The sequence below is a fragment of the Barbus barbus genome, assembly GCF_936440315.1.
Source record: "Barbus barbus genome assembly, chromosome: 5".
NCBI lineage: Eukaryota > Metazoa > Chordata > Actinopteri > Cypriniformes > Cyprinidae > Barbus > Barbus barbus.
Genome location: NC_136733.1, coordinates 37,346,409 through 37,364,561, shown reverse-complemented (window position 1 = coordinate 37,364,561; position 18,153 = coordinate 37,346,409). Strand labels below are relative to the sequence as shown.

The following is an 18,153-nucleotide window of genomic DNA, read 5'->3' as shown; positions in this document are numbered from 1 at the left end:
ATTCACGGAGCAATGTCGCCCCCTGCTGAACAAAAGGCGCATTTGCGTTGTCTGCATTCCACCTGTAAATGCCCTTGATGTGTAGTGTTGCTGATTCAAATTAAAAATTTTCGAATGAAAAATGTCACGATTGTTCTTGAGTCTTCTTGGGCAGTATTGTGGTAGATTTAAGTATGTGTCACTGTACGGGGGATATGATTTGTTGCATTAGTATTGAACACAAGGACGCACTACCTAGCTGACGCCACACACACACACACACACACATAGAGAGAGAGAGAGAGAGAGAGAGAGAGAGAGAGCAATGCTAAAGGAAGAAATTCAGGAGCTGAAAAATCAGAGAGAGGAGTACAACAAACAACTGTCTGCAATGAGAGAAGAAGTGAGCGAGCTAAGAGAAGACAGAAGGAAAACAAGTGAAAATGGAAAACAACTGCCAGCTCTGAAGGAGCAACTGACACAGACAAGAGAAGAACTGCAAGTTTAGAGCAGACTCCTCCTCCAACAACCACAGCCATCAACCCTGGCAGGGCTCCTCCACCTGACTCCTGTAGTCAAACACAGCCCCAGATCGTACTCCTGATGGACTCGAATGGCAAATTTGTTGATGAAAAGAAACTGTTCCCGAGAAGAAACGTCATGAAAATATGGTGCCCAAACATACAGAAGGCCCTGGAGCTCTTGTGTGAAGAGCAGCTGGGTTCCCCCTGCCATATTATCATCCACACCGGCACCAACGACCTGAGAGCCCAACAAGAGAGAGTAGCTACAGCTCTCGTTAATGTAGCAGAGAAAGCATCCTCCAACTTCCCCATCTCCAAAATCATCCTCCTCACCCTGCTGTTGCGCTCTGTGTTGCGCTCTGATTTCCACCCAGACACCATTCCCATCTTTGCCAAGATCCTAAAGGACATCGCACTGAGCCGCAGCTCCAGCGCACTGAAGTGACCCCGTGGACACCCCATAGAGTCACTACAGAGACACCCTTCAAATCACCGCCCCCTCCACCGGAGGGACCCCATGGCAAGCTCTATGCGTCACCCTGGAACACATCACATCACCAGGCCTGCAGCTCCTTCACTCCATCATTCACATGAACATCAGCAGGAGCAGCACCCAGGCAGCCAGAGCTACGCCGAAGCAGCCAGCAGATCATTGATAAACCCAGCACCAGCACAGTCCACAGCCAACCGAGTCCATCTCAATCCAGAGACCTCAGAAACATCCAGCACATGCTGACTCTGCTGTGCTCTCACCTAATGGGTTAGTGACTTAGTGGAAAAAATAAATATATGTGTGTACATATGTATCTGTACATGTGTATTTAAACGTAGCCCATATATGTGTGTGTTTGTTTGTGTTTTATTTATATATTTATTTTAAAAAAAGAACCTCTTAGAGATCTCATATTTAATGTATTTTTGAAAAAAATAAAATAAATCTACATATGAATATATTCTCAGATATGTATCATAATATTTAAAATATTCTACTTGGCCTGTCAATTCATCATACTGATGTTTGTCTTGTTTTTGAAATAACAAAGGTGATTAATGGGCTCATATTCCTTAAAAATCTCCTGCTGGAATATTCAAGGACTTAGGTCCTCCATTTTTGGTGTTAAGAACCAACATTCAGATTTCAAAAGATAAATTCATATTTATGACTTCCCAATGTGATCACACCTCAATCCAGTAGATGGCGGTAATGCACAAAGATTGCAAGCTGCCAATAAACTTCACTGAAGAAGAAGAAGAGCTTCTTCGTTGTTTTCGGTACAAATTAGCAGATAGGGGTGAGGTTTGACAATAACAATCTGTGTAACTCCCTTAAAACCTTTAAGGGGGGTGTGGCAGGTCCCATGACTTGGGTTGAGGTAAACACCGCCCCTGAGCTCAACACACAGAGGACACTGGAGGCAGAAGTCAGCTGATCGCAGAGCGCTCAACACAGCCATGTACTGCCTGCTCAAATGTGCGCCGCTGCTTTTGGCGATAGCCGTCTGCAGTGGCTGGCTCTTCGGCGACTTTGGAGGAAAACAGGAGCTGGATGAAATCTCTCTCTGGCCGCTACCGCAGAAATTTCAGTCGTCCGACGTCGGTTTTAAACTCAGCCCCGCCAGCTTTCAGATCGTCCACTCGAAACAGTCCTCCGCCGGACCGAGCTGCAGTCTACTCGAGAATGCGTTTCGCAGGTAACTGTATATACAATACCTTATTCATATTTGTGCCGATATTGTGTTATAAAAGACGTACAGTGGCAGTAAAGTGTGATTCATAAGCGCTGTGTGCTCCGTGCTAAATATCCAGCACTTGGCTTCAACTGACCTTTGCTTTGCAGATATTTTGAATACATGTTTGGTGACCTGAAGAAGCACGAGAAGAGCCGACAGAAAGTGTATGATTCAGATCTCGTGGAGCTTCAGGTATGGATCACATCAGCTGATCCAGAGTGCGACGCTTACCCGAGTCTGCAAACCGACGAGTCATGTGAGCTGCTTTTCCTGTAACCTCAACAATCTCTAATCCATTGACATCTGCCTCTCTGAGGTGTAATCGGGTTAACTATTTAGCTCTTTTTACATGTGGTAACTTTTGACTCATGCAAAGTCATTTATAAACACGTTTCTACTTAAACTGCATGGAAATCAGTCACTTCTTGCTTCTTCATCCAGATGTGTTGAGATTAAACTGGGCTTGAGCCAGTGAATGTGTTGGTTGTCTGTGAATTGTGTAAAGTTTTGCTCTCTTTGTGTAGATGAGCTGTCAGTGGATAAACCCTCTGCTGTGCTGAAAGCTGCTAATGTATGGGGAGCTTTGCGAGGTAAGCAATACTGTACAATGGAGTTCTAGAGCAGGGCTGTCCAAACTCGGTCAGGTTATCTCCAACCCTAATTAAACACACCTGAAGCAGCTAATCCAGCTCTTACTAGAATCTTCCATGCAGGTGTGTTGAGGCAAGCTGGAGCTAAACTCTGCAGGACACCGACCCTCCAGGACTGAATTTGAACAGTCCTATAGTCTAGAGTAAAGGCAGTAAACAAGCTCACATTTATATTTCCCTTTTGAACATGCACACTACCATCAAAAGATCTGTGGTCAGTCTTTAATTTTGTTAAGAATAAATTAATACTTTTTTCAGTAGGGACACAATAAACTGATCAAAAGTGACAGTAAACATTTAAATTATGACATTTCAAATAAATGCTGTCTTTAAACTACGAATTGTGTAAAAGTACAACTGTTTTTGCAAAAATATTAAGCAGCACAGCTGTTTTCAGCATTGGTAGTAACAAGAAATGTTTCTACAGCAGCAAAGCAGCATATTAGACTGATTTCTAAAGGACCATGTGACACTAAAGACTGGAGTTATGCCTGCTGAAAATCATTACATTTTAAAATATACTCAAATTGTTGTTGTTTTAAATTACAACAGCATTTCTCAATATTACTGTATTAGAAGCTCATTTCCATTCCTGCCAGTGGCATTGCCCTTTCTTAAAAATGTTTAGTGTTGTTTCAAACTGGGTTTTGTGTAATCCTGCCCTAAGAGAAGAGATTGCAGTATTTATCATGTCCATATAACATGTTTTATCTTAATGTATGATATTATCAACGTGTAACTTCCTCATATGTTTACTGTTGTAAGGACTGGAAACATTCAGCCAGCTGGTCTATGAGGATGACTATGGAGCTGTAAGTTTGAAGTAGACCATTTATTTATTGGATTGTTGTTTTTCATTAGGGCTTTAAATATGAATGAATTCCATCAATCTTTTTTTTTGGTCCTCTCAACAGAACAACATCAATAAGACAGATATCTCAGATTTCCCACGCTTTGCCCATCGTGGGATCCTGCTGGACTCGTCTCGACACTTCCTGCCACTCAAAGTCATTTTGGCCAATTTGGTGAGCTGAAATCATTTGCTTTACAATGACAGGCTTTACTTAAACACATGCATGGGTCTAGAGTGGCATTTTCCTAATCGGAAGACATGTCAGCTAAATGGCTCAAGGAAGTTATTTGACGTATGAGACTGGAAAGTCAAGTTTTTAATGTTTGTACATGACAGTAATCACAAGACAAGATGATGCTCATCACAAGGTTTGTCTGGAAAGAATTGCAGTCAGTGAACACTAGTTTTGACCTAGAATTAAGTGGGAGTCACATGTTCATATTAGTGGACATATGTGCAACTACCTTCCAAGGTTTTTTGTTGGTTTTGAAATGCTTCTCATCCCACATCCCATAATAAAATGTCTCATTTTCACAGGAAGCTATGGCGATGAACAAGTTTAATGTATTCCACTGGCACATTGTGGACGATCCGTCGTTTCCTTATATGAGCCGTACCTTCCCTGACTTAAGTCAGAAGGTGAGTATAAGCTTGACGGCTTCACACTGATTAAATACATCTCTATTCAGAACACAAAATATATTGTAGATTTCAAACATGTCATTAGTGGATTATAATGCTACAATTCTATTATCACTGAAGGGTGATGGCCACCATGTAAATAGGAGACCACATGTAAGCGTATCAACCAATAAAAATTCCAGACAGACTTTAAAAAAAAGATATGCCATGCTTGTTCTCATATACGTTTTTTTTGTATTTTCTGCATTGGAAGCAAAAGGTAAGGGATACAGATTTACCACAAAATGATGATATTCCTGTAGGACACGTCATTTCCTTTAGTGTTGAAATTTTAGCTCTAATCTAATGAATTAGGCCTAGGTCATAGAACTCAACTTCCACTGATGAAATCTAAGTGGTAAAGTGTTTATCTTTGTATATTGATCATGTTTTTCCTATTTTTTGTGATTGACAGGGAGCCTATCACCCATTCACACATGTGTACACTCCATCCGATGTGAAGATGGTCATTGAATTTGCCCGCATGAGGGGGATCCGAGTCATCCCTGAGTTTGACACCCCAGGACACACACAGTCATGGGGCAATGGTCAGTTGGTGAACTTAATACATGAGTTTTATACATATTGTTTTGTTTAGAGCTGCAATAACACTGCACGTCTTTTGAAATCTGAAGTCAAAACAAACTCACAAAGAAACATACCTTATTCCTAGGAGATGCATGACAAATGTAAACAAGTTGTGTAGCGTATTCCAGCCTCAAGTCATATTTTGTTGGTTTCAGCAGTTCACACTTAAATTGCAGCTACTTATTAATGTGACAGTGACAATGTTTTCTCTCTCTGTCGCTCATTTGCTTAGGCATAAAGGATCTGCTAACACCTTGTTACAGTGGCTCTAGTCCTTCAGGAACATTTGGGCCGGTCAACCCCATCTTAAACTCCTCTTATGACTTTATGGCACAGTTTTTTAAAGAGATCAGCACCGTCTTCCCTGATGCCTACATACACCTGGGGGGAGACGAGGTTGACTTCAGTTGCTGGTAAGAAAAACGGAGCTTCTTACTCAATTGTCAATTATTAAACTACATTGTTTCCCTGAATATTGTAATGTTGATAATCTTACCTTATACCACATTTGATCAAATTCTTTGATTAAAAGAAATAGTTAACTGAAACTGTCACTCAGGACCTTGAGTGTAGGGCATGCATTGTTTCTCTTTCTCTATTTGCTTTACTTTGTGTTGATGGCTGTTACTGTTAAAGGCCATGCTTACATTCCATTTATTGTTCCTGTAGGAAGTCTAATCCTGATGTTCAGAAGTTTATGGTGCAGCAGGGCTTTGGCACAGACTATAGCAAACTGGAGTCTTTCTATATTCAAAGGTAAGAGCTTCTCTATAGCCAGGAAGTGCATGTATTGTGGTCTTGTAGGCCAAATTAAAGATGATTATGACAATATAAAGCAGAATACAGTCTGACATTATGTATTATTTCTTTTTTGGAAAACAGATTACTTGATATCGTGGCTGCTACCAAGAAAGGTTACATGGTATGGCAGGAAGTGTTTGATAATGGGGTGAAGGTAAGGCTCATCTCTTCTGTGCCGACGATATTGTGCTGTTGGGAAGTAATTCAAATCCATAAATGTTGTATTAAAAGTCTTCGTCACATTTTCTACACAAATTAAAACGCATTCTTACAGGTCCAATGCTTTATGGCTTCAAATCAAAGATTAATCTACTTTTCTTTAATCTTTTAATCACAAATAGCTTGACTTGAATGCTCGCCTTTTCACAAGCCGCTGCAAACATACCACTAAGTTGCTGTTTTTAACTGTGCTTGTATGTAGATGTATGATTGCCCATAAAAATATAACTGCCCAAAAGCAAACATTGATTAGGGGACATAATGTGCTTTATGCATGTTCCAGCTGAAGGATGACACTGTGGTGGAGGTGTGGATGGGGAACAAGATGGAGGAGGAGCTACAGAATGTGACTGGGGCAGGATTTACAACCATTATTTCTGCCCCTTGGTACCTGGACTACATTAGCTATGGACAGGACTGGCAACATTACTACAAAGTTGAGCCACTCAGTTTCCCTGGTCAGTTTTTACTGTCATTTTGTTTATTTTAGCACCACTAGTATACTAAAGTAATGGTTTGAAACGTAGAAACTTTAGTTATTTAGTATTGACCATGTGTGATTTTGTCATGATATGACAATCACTATACCTTTTAGGACATTTTAACCTATATTTTTGCCCTGAAAATAGCCATGGATGAGTGGACATGGTGTTGAATCACAAACAAGCTTGGAGTTGAGGATTTGGTCTGGGTAGAGATGGTTCATTGAGAAACACCTCCATTTTAAAGGAGGACATATGCACTTGATATGGAATTCCCTTTAATTTCTGCATTATTGAAGTGTTCAGATGGGATCCTGTCAGTCGGGCTCTGCTTCTTGGTTTTGCTTGTCACTAGTACGTTGTCATGACTAGAGTGTTCGACCACTTCTGATCAACTCTGAGCTCCTGCCACATCTCGAGGTCAGGACACTGAAACCACATATTCCTGAATGCTCCAGAAAGCACACATTCCAGCATGTCACTCTAAATATACTACCTTTCAAAAGTCTCTCCAAGGCTGTTTATTTGACCATTCAGCAGTCTTTGAATAAAAAGTTCAAAAGAACATAAATATCGTTACCGTCACTTTTGATCTTAAAAAAAATTGACCCCAAACGTTTGAATGGTAGTGTATGCTTTGCCATAATTCCTCCTCCATCTTGCTTCAGTCTTGTTAAATTATCACTACTAACAGCACTGGGGAAGTTGTGGCCTAATGGTTAGAGAGTCGGACTTGTAATCCAAAGGTTGCGGGTTCGAGTCTCGGGCCAGCAGGGATTGTAGGTGGGGGGAGTGAATGTCCAGCGCTCTCTCCACCCTCAATACCACGACTGAGGTGCCCTTGAGCAAGGCACCGAACCCCCAACTGCTCCCCGGGCGCCACAGCATAAATGGCTGCCCACTGCTCCGGGTGTGTGTGTTCACGGTGTGTGTGTGCATGTTGGATGGGTTAAATGCAGAGCACGAACTCCGAGTATGGGTCACCATACTTGGCAGTATGTCACTTCACCTCACTTTAAAAATTATTTGTTTTTCATAGATGTTACTGTATAGAATAATGGTTAACTTTTAACTAATGATCTAATGAGAAAGCAGAAATTTTGAGTCACAGCTGTTTATTTGATCATTCCAGGAAGATATGACAATAGATGGATATATTTCTCTGGACTACATTCAAGATCTAACATATTACAATTTTTGATGTAGTGTTGACATTTTTAACTCATAAGATTGAATACTGATTTCATTACATTAGGATGTGCCAATATTGATAGCCAATAATTATTTTTGTCACAGCTGATTTTATACCAAATATTGTACATCCATATCGTTTGTCACTTTAAAATGAACCATGTTCAGTTCTTTCATGACAAATATTAGGGACTATATCTGTATAAATGTGCTATCTTGGTATCTTTGACAAAGTAAATGTGAATGAAGCATGAAAAGCCTCAAAAAAACCTTAATGGAGTCCAGAGGGATTTATCCACGTTGACGTATGTTCGTTTGTGTGTTATGTTATACATGCGTCTGTATGTGTACATATGTAGCTGAAAGCCGACACACAGATCCATGTGTGGAAACAAAGGCCGCAGTACCAGGATGAGATGGCGAAGGTAACAGCGGCTGGTTTCAATGCTCTGCTCTCCACACCCTGGTACCTCAACCGCATCAGCTACGGCCAAGACTGGGTGAACATTTACAAAGCCGACCCCCAAAATTTCACGGGTGTGTGTCATTCACAGATAAAGTCTTTGGGCCTTTGTTTCTGTTTGGCATGTGTTTCTCCTAAATTTGTGCAACATCTCAAGGTTTAGAGTAAAAAAAGAAAAAGCAATGACCGTTAAAGTCACTTTAAACAGGACTGATTATAAAATATATGATTTTGTGAGCTATGTAGGAGTCGACCTTTCCTTATCAAAAGAGTTAAGTCTGGTGAATTTTCTTGTTTATTCATTGGAACCAAGGTTGGTGCAATTGGTTTTAGGTTTTGAAGGTCAGCTACACTTATTCAAAGGCAACATGTTTAAATCATAAAGGTGGCATGTGATCGTACGGTGTCATTTACACCAGATATTCTCATTGCCTTAAATCAATGAGCATCAGTTTTTTTTTTCAGGCCAAAGCTCTGTCATAGTAATGGCATTGTCAGGAACCTGTTTTCATTTGGAAATGCAAACAAAGAAGCTTGTCATGTGACCATGGCATTTTGTACAGACTGACAGTTATGAGTCTATTCAGTCACGACCCAGTTTAAATGCTTTGCTTTGTCTGCAGGTATTCAGATGTTTGAGATAGGAGTGTTTGATACACAGATTTAAACAAGATCGACTCTTTGCTTTGATGGCTTTTTGTACTATATTCATTTTGTTTATAACTTGTGATTTGATATTTTACCACAGGCACAGATGCACAGAAGCAGCTGGTGATTGGTGGAGAGGCTTGTCTTTGGGGAGAGTATGTGGATGCTACCAACCTCACTCCTCGACTCTGGTATGATATTACTCAACTGTACCATCTCCTATCAAAGCTATAGTTAGGAGTTAGTGCCAAAACTGAAACCAAACCTAGTATTATTTAGAATTATGTAAATTATATATTTTTTTGCTTGTGCCATTGCAGGCCAAGAGCCAGTGCTGTTGCGGAGAGGTTATGGAGTGATAAAAGCGTGACAGATGTGGGTAATGCCTATAATCGTCTGGCCCAGCATCGCTGCCGCATGGTCAAGTGAGTTCAAATATGACAGTGGCAAATTCATTCATGCAACATCACCTTATTAATAATTCAATAATACCACATACAGTTCCATTTATCCATTTAATTTAATTTTTAAGAATAAAAATGCATAGCAGTGGAGTGACCTCACTAATCTCTGATGTCCTTGATTTTTGTTTAATTAGTCATTTATTACAATATGATTTATTTCTAATTTTTAAGGCCGACTGTTTTGGGTCAATTGAAAATGTAAAAAGTATTCGCTACAGTCTTTGTACAAATAATTGAATTTGCTTTTGCAAATAAAATTTGCACAGGCATATATTTGTATGTTTCACTGGTGAAAGTGAGATTTTCCCATCTTTCCTCATCAGGAGAGGCATACCTGCAGAACCTCTATTTGTTGGCCACTGCCATCAGGAGTACATGGGCCTATGAACATCAACATTCAGTTTACAGTAGACAATTAAAGGGAATAAAAGGACAACACTTTTAAAAAGATAAAACCATGTTAACCTTTCCATTAGTTATGATTTGCTGTTCTATGCACTGAGCCAGTTATTGCCAGAACTTGATGTTTGTAATTACTGTTTTTAATTATTAAATAGACAATTCTGTACATCTGTATTTCCTCTGTAGGCTGTAATTTGATTAAACTGTAATTCATATTTTTGTGAATAAATTTTGAATTTGAAGTTTTTGAAATGAGGTCTGTTTTTTAATTATTTCCCAAGGCTAGGTATGTCGTAAGGGTTTTATAAATGAAATGAATATGTAAATAAAAGATTTATGAATGCATTGTTCTTGTAAAATTATTGCATTTTTTTTTACCTTATGCCCTTTCTCTCCATCAGAGAAAAAAAAAAATCCAATTAGATCTCTAGATGTGAGCTGCGCAGGGTATATGCAGGCTAGTCTCCAAGATTTTATCTTCTGGACCATATGTGAGCAGCCAATCACAGTCAAAATTTGTCTGTATGTTCAGTTCAGTTGGTTAAAGTTACTGTTTTAAGCCAGTCCAGCCATCTTGTGGAGCAGTGTATTCTGGTCCTGAGTGTTCATGGGCTCATAGTTGGACAGCTCCAAAGAAAAAGTAGCGTTCCCAGAGGTCAAAGTGCGCAGAAGAGTTGAGTAGCCCTTGAAGCAAAATAAATAAATAATATAAAAATTGTGTTTCAACAGTTCATTTGTTAACGTGTATAGTAAGAGATACTGAGGGTTACATTTTATTGGCCTTATTATACACTGAGATTGACTTGCAGTGAAATTGTGTTATTACTGACATTATGATTGTGTAATATTTTTCATGAAAGACTCACCATCATCTCAGCCAAAGGTACTGTAGCCAGCAAAACCTTATTTTCCTGTCGACTTTGGATGTCACATACAGTACCGCGTCGCTGGGCGAGATCCGCAAGCACAAGACTCAGATACTCTTCGTCTACAGTCACTTCCAGAGCCATCACCGGCTCCAAAACCTGCCCCCCAGCCAGCTTCAGAGCCTGAACCAGAGAGACATAAACTCAGATGTGGCATTATTTGAAAGTGATTGCGGGAAAAGGCACAGGACCGTGTTTGAGTACCTTGAGCATGCAGCGGGACACGCAGGCCGACACCATGGCTGCAGAAGTACCTGGCTCCAGTCTTACATGCTGGATAACTGTCTTCACTCCCTCTACAGGAAAACCCAGCACTGGACCTGGAAAGGAAGTTGGGTGACCAACAGCACATGAAATCAGATTTATAGACTCAACTGTACAGCAATACTGTACTAGGTAGATATGGATGCGATGATTCAGATATAAAAGCTTTAAAGCATCCGTTTCTGTTACCTTGGAGGTAGGCACTCTGAACTCCATTTTCCACAGCTTCTCTGACATCAGCAGGAAGCTGAGTTTTTACTTCCTCCTCAAAAGTCACGTCACAGGAAGAGCTAGACTCCATCAGAGCATGGACAGCAAGCTCTACAGTGACAACATGCCTCTTGTCTCCAAGAGTACGATCTAACGTGTCTGAAATGATCATACAAATCACACTAGAATTTAGTAATACTTAACTACTCAAGACTAATACTTTATTATTTGAGATTATAATCTATTTTACCATTACAATTTGTTCTGTGTAGAACTATACGCATGTTCATTTCTTACTATTTCTTTACATTTTAATTTTATATAAAAATTAAAACCTCCTACACTCTTGAACCTACACTAAATCAGGCATGTGACTAGCCATATATGTTGTTTTCTTTTTCATTTTATTGTTTTATGCCTATTATTTACCATGGACAAAGTCTATTGTAACCATAAGTCGCACTGGACCATAAAACAGTAAAGCAGACAAACAAAACAGATGACCTGTCATTGGGAAATAGTTCTGATGTTTCATCACAAACAAAGTAATATGATTTTCACAGAAGTAGATTATCATATAAAACACGAGGGGAGAGTTTGCACTAGCCTCACCTGTGACTGTTGCTGATTGGAGGATGGTCTCTCTGTAGGCCACCTGCAAGGGTCCTAGGTGAGTTTCGATGTTGTACTCTCTCTTAATACGGTCATGGATGATCTCAATGTGCAGCTCTCCCATGCCACACAGTATCGTCTGTGCATAAATAAGTGAAATATACATTCCAGAATACTCTCCTCAACACAGGATTCAAGGGTATCTGATGTCCGTAGCACAAATGGTGTAGGATGGGTTATGTCACAATGTAATACTTTGTGTAGAACCTTTTTTTTGAAGCACTAAGCTTAGGTTTGAACAAGTAAATATGCACTTAATATATAAATATGTACATGCCTATGGAAGCTCTAATAAACAATGCACCATCTAATAGAAAAATGATGAGATGAAATACTTTGCAAATGACTCATTACCTGTCCAGAATCAGGGTCTGTTCTGACTTTCAGACTGGGGTCTTCTCTTTGCAGGCAGTTGAGTGCATGCTCCAGATCTGTTTGACAAATTCCACTGAGATTTCAATCCTTCCACCTGCTGCAGCCTATTTGGAAAGTGATCTGCTGAAGATCTGTACAAAATGTTCTTACCTGCTTGTTTGGCCAGAGTAGGAGGTTCAATGGAGCAGAAGAACACAGGCTCAGGGACCTCCACTCCTGCAAGAGCCAGACTGCTGCTCTCCCTTTGCGAGCTACTCTCTGCTTCCTTCTGAGCCCGCCGCGTCGCAGCTGCAGCAGAGGCTTTGGAGGAGACGATTGTGTCACCTGTCACAGTCTGATTTGAAACAAACAAAATGACAGAACATATTTTCTAAAGATGTTTAATGCATCAGATGAAGACTCTAGACCTATAAGCTGGCAAGAAAAAGCATCTTTATGATGGCGCTGATAGCCTCATGATCATCTTGAGTTCGAAGGCTCACAGACCTCTCTCTATTTACCCCCCTCCTCCCAATCTGCTTCCTCAGATCTAAACCGTCCTATCGTAAATACAGGCAAAAAAATGTCTCTTTTAAAAAAAGCATCTTCATTCTACATAAGAGTGATTCCACTAATGGTAGCTGCTATTTCTGTTTTAAAACACAAGACCACTCGAATACTATAAGACACTTTCAAGGAGTATTTTCCTCTCAAAGTGGTTCAAACGATCATGCAAACAACACGTAGTTTTCTTTGTCCCATGAAAGTTGAGTTTACCTGTTTGAGTCCAACTGTGAGCGCAATGTTTCCTGCAGATAAAGAAGGGATTTCTATGTGCTGATCAGCAAAGGGCAAGAGAAGTCGGCTCATTCTTTCCCTGGAGCAACAAAAACACAAAACATTGTTTTTCATGATAGAACTTAAAAAAAAGTCATTTTCGTTAACACCATATATATCACAATATATCAGATTTTTCACTTCACGATTATTATGGTCACCAAATTTCACGATAACAATATATCATGATATATAAAGAAATCTTAAAACTTTTATAAAAATAAAACCATACTATCAAATTAATGCGTTTATTTTTTTTCCTTTTTTGAGCAATGAATTACACCATTACATACAAAAAGAACAACTACACTAAACAGACTAAAATGCCAACCGTTTATAGTTTAGTACAGCGTCTAAACACAATTTATGAGAATAACAACATTTGTTTTAAATAACTTATTCTTATCACAGAACGAGGCATAAATTATATTATTTTACCGTATTCTACATAGTGATAAAGGCTATGTCGATTAGCATTATCTTATAAACACACATTATTAAATTGTGATGTTTAAATATTATTAAATACTTATTAAAATACTTGAGATGGATTGAGCGAGGACACCCTCCGTCATTGAGTATGAATGAAACAAGTTACATGTGAGAGTTTAGCGCTCCATAATGGCACTAGATTATTATGTAATACCGGTATTTGGCAATCCTCCTAATTAACACTATAATGACATTTCATTATTTAAATATCACGATTATCATCAATACCGGTATATCGTGACACCCCTAGTTAACACCATCATAATAGTCTTTCTTTTTGAGTGTGTGTGTGTGTTTGGTGTGATTTTTCCACAACAAATGAAAGAGCAAAAGTAAAAAGCTGCAGAACCAACAAAAATTCATCAGTCATTTCTTTTTTAAGAGAACTATGAAAATTTGGCATTGGACTCATTGGGTCTCATTATAATTGCATACAAGTCTGAAATCAAAAAGAATAAACCTACGTTCCGTTCCTGTTGATGTTGTACACTGCCGACTGAGCCTTCATGCTGCCTGAATAGATCCTAACAAACACGAGTGGACCCCTCTGTTTGTCATGGACCACTTTGAATGCCAACGCACACAGATCATCCTTATACCAGCGTCTGGACAGACAGGAACACATATACATTTAATCATAACATGATTATTTCTCCTTTTGCAAAATGAGTTGATGAGGGGGCTGAGGGATGGTGCACTCACACCAGGGCATGGTTCCTCTCATTGGGGGCAGGAAGGTAAGCAGTAATGGCATCCAGCAGAGGTTGAACCCCTTTATTTTTCAGAGAGCTTCCACACAACACAGGCACCCCCTTACGAGCTAATGTCACTTTTCTCAGCGCCTCCTGCAACTGGACATTCAATTTCAATTCTGTTTATTTAATAGCCAAATGTATCTGAACCAATGGAGAAAGAAACATGGAGCACATGTATAGAGAAACTATATTCTTACCTTCCCAGCAGGCACTGCATCAAAGTTTTCACTGTACTGTCCCAGTAGCAGCTCTGCAAAATCATCATCTACATCTGCTACCTGTCCAATTCACACACACAAAAAAAGATCAGCCAAAAATTTGTATTGTGTCATTATGAGCTATATTTTTTTGGTGAACTGTCCCTTTAAGAACCTACTGTACTGTGTGGTAAATAACAATAAATGTATCAGTATTTATTCTGTTGTTTTAAGATACTTTTTTTTGGTTTGTTTCACCTGTTCTATCAAAGTGGCCCTGGCCTCACTGACAGCCTGGAGCACATCTGGGTCATCTGAGGGCTGAAGGGTGCTGGTCTCAAAAGCACGGCCATCATATGTCAGTGAGCTCCCCTGCCATGTCATTTTCTGCCTAGTGATCAAATCCACCAATCCGGTAAAGCTCTTCCCTGAGCCAATAGGGATCTGGAAATAATACCAAATATCCAGAACGAATCTTTTCATTGGTAACAGTAGCTGGGTACTATGTTTAAAAAGCTTACCTGAAGGAGCATAGGGTTGGCCTTTAGTTTAGTCTTTATGCTGTCTAAAGAGTACCTCAGGCTAGAAAAAATGGGAGCGAACTGCAGTCACTCATTTAGATCAATAAAACATGCAACTTTTCAGACAATGTTTTAATGGATTCTCTGACTTTAAGTGTGAGATTCTGAGAAACAAATGTTTATATGTAAAACCTAGCTGTAGGCTTGTCCATCTTGTTTAGGAAACACACACATGGGATTTTATGTTTTTCTGCCTGCCGCCACACAGTCATGGTTTGAGCCTAAAAATTCATGTAAAAAAAAAAACAAAAAAAACACCTTATGAACAATTAAATAAATATATTATACGCAAAAAAAAAAAAGAAAATATTTTGCCATTACAAATAATTGCATTATTAAATCAAATACATTAATAATACATTCATTTATTATTTTTTACTACACAATTTCGGCCAAACCTCTACTCCAGCAGAAGCATCAAACACAGCAACAGCTCCATCCAACACTCGTAAAGCTCTCTCAACCTCCAGAGTAAAATCAACATGACCTGAGAAAAGAAAGATAATTAATATTGACTCTTGCCCTGCATTGAATACAACACTGTGTGGACACATGTGTACCTGGTGTGTCTATGAGGTTAATCCTGTGATCCATCCAGTCAAAGGTAACAGCAGCTGACTGGATGGTAATTCCTCTTTCCCTCTCCTGAGCCATGTAATCAGTTACAGTGTCACCGTCATCCACATCTAAGCAAGACCAATCACAAACACATGTATGTCATATAAAACAAATACACATTTATTAAAGTGTATTAAACAACTATATTATTTATATACTACGATAGTACTTATTAATATTTTGAATAAGACTTTCTTTTCAAAAAAATTAATTTTCAGTTTTCATTTTAATTAAAATTTTAGTAACTGTATCATTAAATATTTCTATTTAGCATTACTTTTTTATTTCAGATTAAGTTATTTTAGTACTTCAATTTAAAATGAGTAAATTTAATATTTAAGATTAATTTATTTAATACTTCTATTATCTGAATTATTTCATATTATGTAGCTTTATTTCAAATAATGATAATCAAGATATTTTTCGACCTACTTTCTTTCTAAATGTCACCTCACCTCCGAGAGCCCGTGTGTAGCCAGAATAATACAGCATTCTCTCTGTCGTGGTGGTCTTCCCTGCATCTATATGCGCCATTATACCGATGTTACGAATTCTGACCAAGAACATAATAGAAATATTTGGGGTTAATAGAGCATTATTCTTACACGCTCAAAAGGAAATTGTAAAAATATGCACATCTTACTTTGAGATGTCAGGGTTGACCACTGCTCTAAGTGATTTCACCTCATCTGAAGAAAAATAAATAAATTGTGAACAGTGAGACACTAGCCTAAAATGACAAAATATGCAGAAATCTATCCACGATTGTCCTTTACCTCGATAAAAACTGTAATTTCTCCTCCAGGTCACTTTGCATCTGCACGTCTGGAGGTGTCTGATGCTCTGAAAGGGAATGAATGATGCAGTTAATGCTGTAAAACACTCATGTCAGTGTATGAGAAATAGATTCACCATCTTTTTTAAATCAGTGGTTGCTTTAAACAAGGATTTAGTGTAGTAAACATGGTATTTTGGCGGAATAATTACTCTGTAAATTGCAGTCAATGACAAATGCCTGATGCATTAATTAAAGACAGCACAAACTCACCCCTCGGAGGATGGGGAACGGTGCATTTAAATGCATTTTGAGACGGAATGTTTGATTAAAGGGTTAAAGCTTCAGTTGTACATTATGACACATGACTGCTGTGCTTGCTTAAAGTCACGTTGTGATCAAACCGGACATTTAATTCATCGTAACGCTTGCACTGATGAGTCGAATCTCAGTGATGACACGATAAAGCTAAAACAAACTCGTATCGTTTCCATTTCCCACTGGCAACATGTTAAACGCAATAAACTGGCAGTTGTCAAAAGCTTTTTTATAATCACGATAGCTTGTGAACGCACACGTTTTGGTGCATCTGTAAATAAGTCCTCCAGAAACATGAATGAACGGTAAGGTATTCCGGGGCTAACCCGCCGAATTAACATAAATTATGAAGTTACTAGTTAATTTAAGTAACTCCATAATTAAAGTTACTTCATATTTTAAAACTAGTAACATCATAATTAACGTTTATTCGGCGGGTTATCCCCGGAATATTACCGGTTTTCTCTGTGTGTGTGTGCATTAGAATATTTTTTTTTATATACATATTATATACTGTGCTTTACCGTTTAGCCCCATCAGGACGACTCTCACACAAACCTTTGCAACTGACTAGTCACTAACAGTATTAATAATTCCATATAAAACTGTCCTAGCTCTGTTTGTTATTTTATTGCAAATGCTACACTGTTTGGTAAGTTTCCTTTTTGTGTCAGTACGTGTTATCCCTCAGGCAGAATGGGGAAGAGAGATAAAGAACAGCAGATTATAATTGACAGATAGAGTGACGTGCATCTGCCGTTTAACTGTGTGAAGGAGAAACCTTCTAAAACATTGTTTCACACACATACCTGTACATATAAGCTATGAAGAAGTTGTGGGTGAGAACCAAGGCCACTTCTATTGAGATGCAGAAGTCTGATGAGGAAGTGACATTATTCTGGAAAAAAACCCAAAATAACTTCTTTTTTTATATATAAAGGTTAACAAAAACCGTTGTGGTTTACAAAACGTAAAGTTTTCATTCCCATCTTTCAAGCTTAACTTGTTTGACAAATCACCTAACCTACACAGGCAGCATAAAACAAAAAACCCTAAGCGTAATATCTAATTGTGACCATAATCATACCCACAAGCATATTTTTTGAACATGCTAGTTTCACAGGCTACAGATTAAGCTATTATGTGTAGACGTGGGTTTTCATGGCTTCCATCTCTTCATATATGTGGTTTCCATTAGGACTTATATTATAGACTTCACACACAGCAAGAAAGCCCCTTACATACTCAAGAGCCAGCTGAAAGCATATTGTGTTACAGACTAACTTTTGTGCTAAATTATTACTGATATGATTTACATTGGAAATCCAAGTTACTTAGCATAGTTTACTTTTCTAAATGGTGAGAAATTAAATTGTTTTGTTTACATAAAGGTTATTTATTAATAGACTACACTGCCATTAAAAAGTTTGGGTTAGTGAGATGTTTGTTTTTGAATGCATTTGTACAGCAATATAGTAA

At 38.6% G+C, this 18,153-nt stretch overlaps 2 protein-coding genes across 4 annotated transcripts; one reads left to right on the top strand and one right to left on the bottom strand.

Annotated features, from left to right (window-relative positions):
• Positions 1–1,740: 1,740 nt before the first annotated feature.
• On the top strand, positions 1,741–10,161 carry LOC306870013 (beta-hexosaminidase subunit beta-like). 3 transcript variants are annotated; one of them, XR_013784230.1, is made up of 15 exons: positions 1,741–2,194; positions 2,341–2,489; positions 2,758–2,823; positions 3,649–3,695; positions 3,798–3,908; positions 4,274–4,375; positions 4,833–4,965; positions 5,238–5,418; positions 5,675–5,761; positions 5,888–5,960; positions 6,309–6,483; positions 8,058–8,235; positions 8,910–9,000; positions 9,130–9,234; positions 9,597–10,161. XR_013784230.1 is itself a non-coding variant. In XM_079417032.1 (14 exons), exons 1-14 carry the CDS (start codon positions 1,956–1,958, stop codon positions 9,658–9,660), a joined length of 1,626 nt encoding a protein of 541 aa, XP_079273158.1. In that variant the 5' UTR covers positions 1,741–1,955; the 3' UTR covers positions 9,661–10,019. The 3 variants fall into 3 exon arrangements, 2 of the variants coding, with proteins under 2 accessions (XP_079273158.1, XP_079273159.1); XM_079417032.1 differs by lacking the exon at positions 6,309–6,483 and having other exon boundaries at positions 9,597–10,019; XM_079417033.1 differs by lacking the exon at positions 8,058–8,235 and having other exon boundaries at positions 9,597–10,019.
• Positions 9,313–16,953, bottom strand: LOC306870012 (ribosome-releasing factor 2, mitochondrial-like). The gene is made up of 20 exons (XM_079417031.1): positions 16,630–16,953; positions 16,358–16,424; positions 16,225–16,270; positions 16,037–16,134; positions 15,524–15,649; positions 15,362–15,450; positions 15,096–15,184; positions 14,904–14,964; positions 14,641–14,826; positions 14,383–14,463; positions 14,133–14,281; positions 13,895–14,035; positions 12,879–12,978; positions 12,273–12,456; positions 12,102–12,178; positions 11,688–11,826; positions 11,055–11,234; positions 10,806–10,921; positions 10,542–10,724; positions 9,313–10,359 (listed from the first exon to the last, which is right to left on the bottom strand). The coding sequence occupies exons 1-20, from the start codon at positions 16,663–16,665 to the stop codon at positions 10,231–10,233; spliced, it is 2,277 nt and encodes a 758-aa protein (XP_079273157.1). The 5' UTR covers positions 16,666–16,953; the 3' UTR covers positions 9,313–10,230.
• Between the last annotated feature and the right edge of the window lie 1,200 nt (positions 16,954–18,153).

What these genes read in the sequence shown, in the direction of transcription:
- LOC306870013 (XM_079417032.1), top strand. Translation starts at nt 1,956, where the DNA reads ATGTACTGCCTGCTCAAATGTGCGCCGCTGCTTTTGGCGATAGCCGTC. An exon ending in AAGTCATTTTGGCCAATTTG is followed by an intron (nt 3,909 to 4,273) that starts GTGAGCTGAAAT and finishes TCATTTTCACAG; the next exon opens with GAAGCTATGGCGATGAACAA. An exon ending in TCCCTGACTTAAGTCAGAAG is followed by an intron (nt 4,376 to 4,832) that starts GTGAGTATAAGC and finishes TGTGATTGACAG; the next exon opens with GGAGCCTATCACCCATTCAC.
- LOC306870012 (XM_079417031.1), bottom strand. Translation starts at nt 16,665, where the DNA reads ATGCATTTAAATGCACCGTTCCCCATCCTCCGAGGG. An exon ending in CCAACCCTATGCTCCTTCAG is followed by an intron (nt 14,827 to 14,903) that starts GTAAGCTTTTTA and finishes TATTATTTCCAG; the next exon opens with ATCCCTATTGGCTCAGGGAA. An exon ending in TGTCCCGCTGCATGCTCAAG is followed by an intron (nt 10,725 to 10,805) that starts GTACTCAAACAC and finishes TCTCTGGTTCAG; the next exon opens with GCTCTGAAGCTGGCTGGGGG.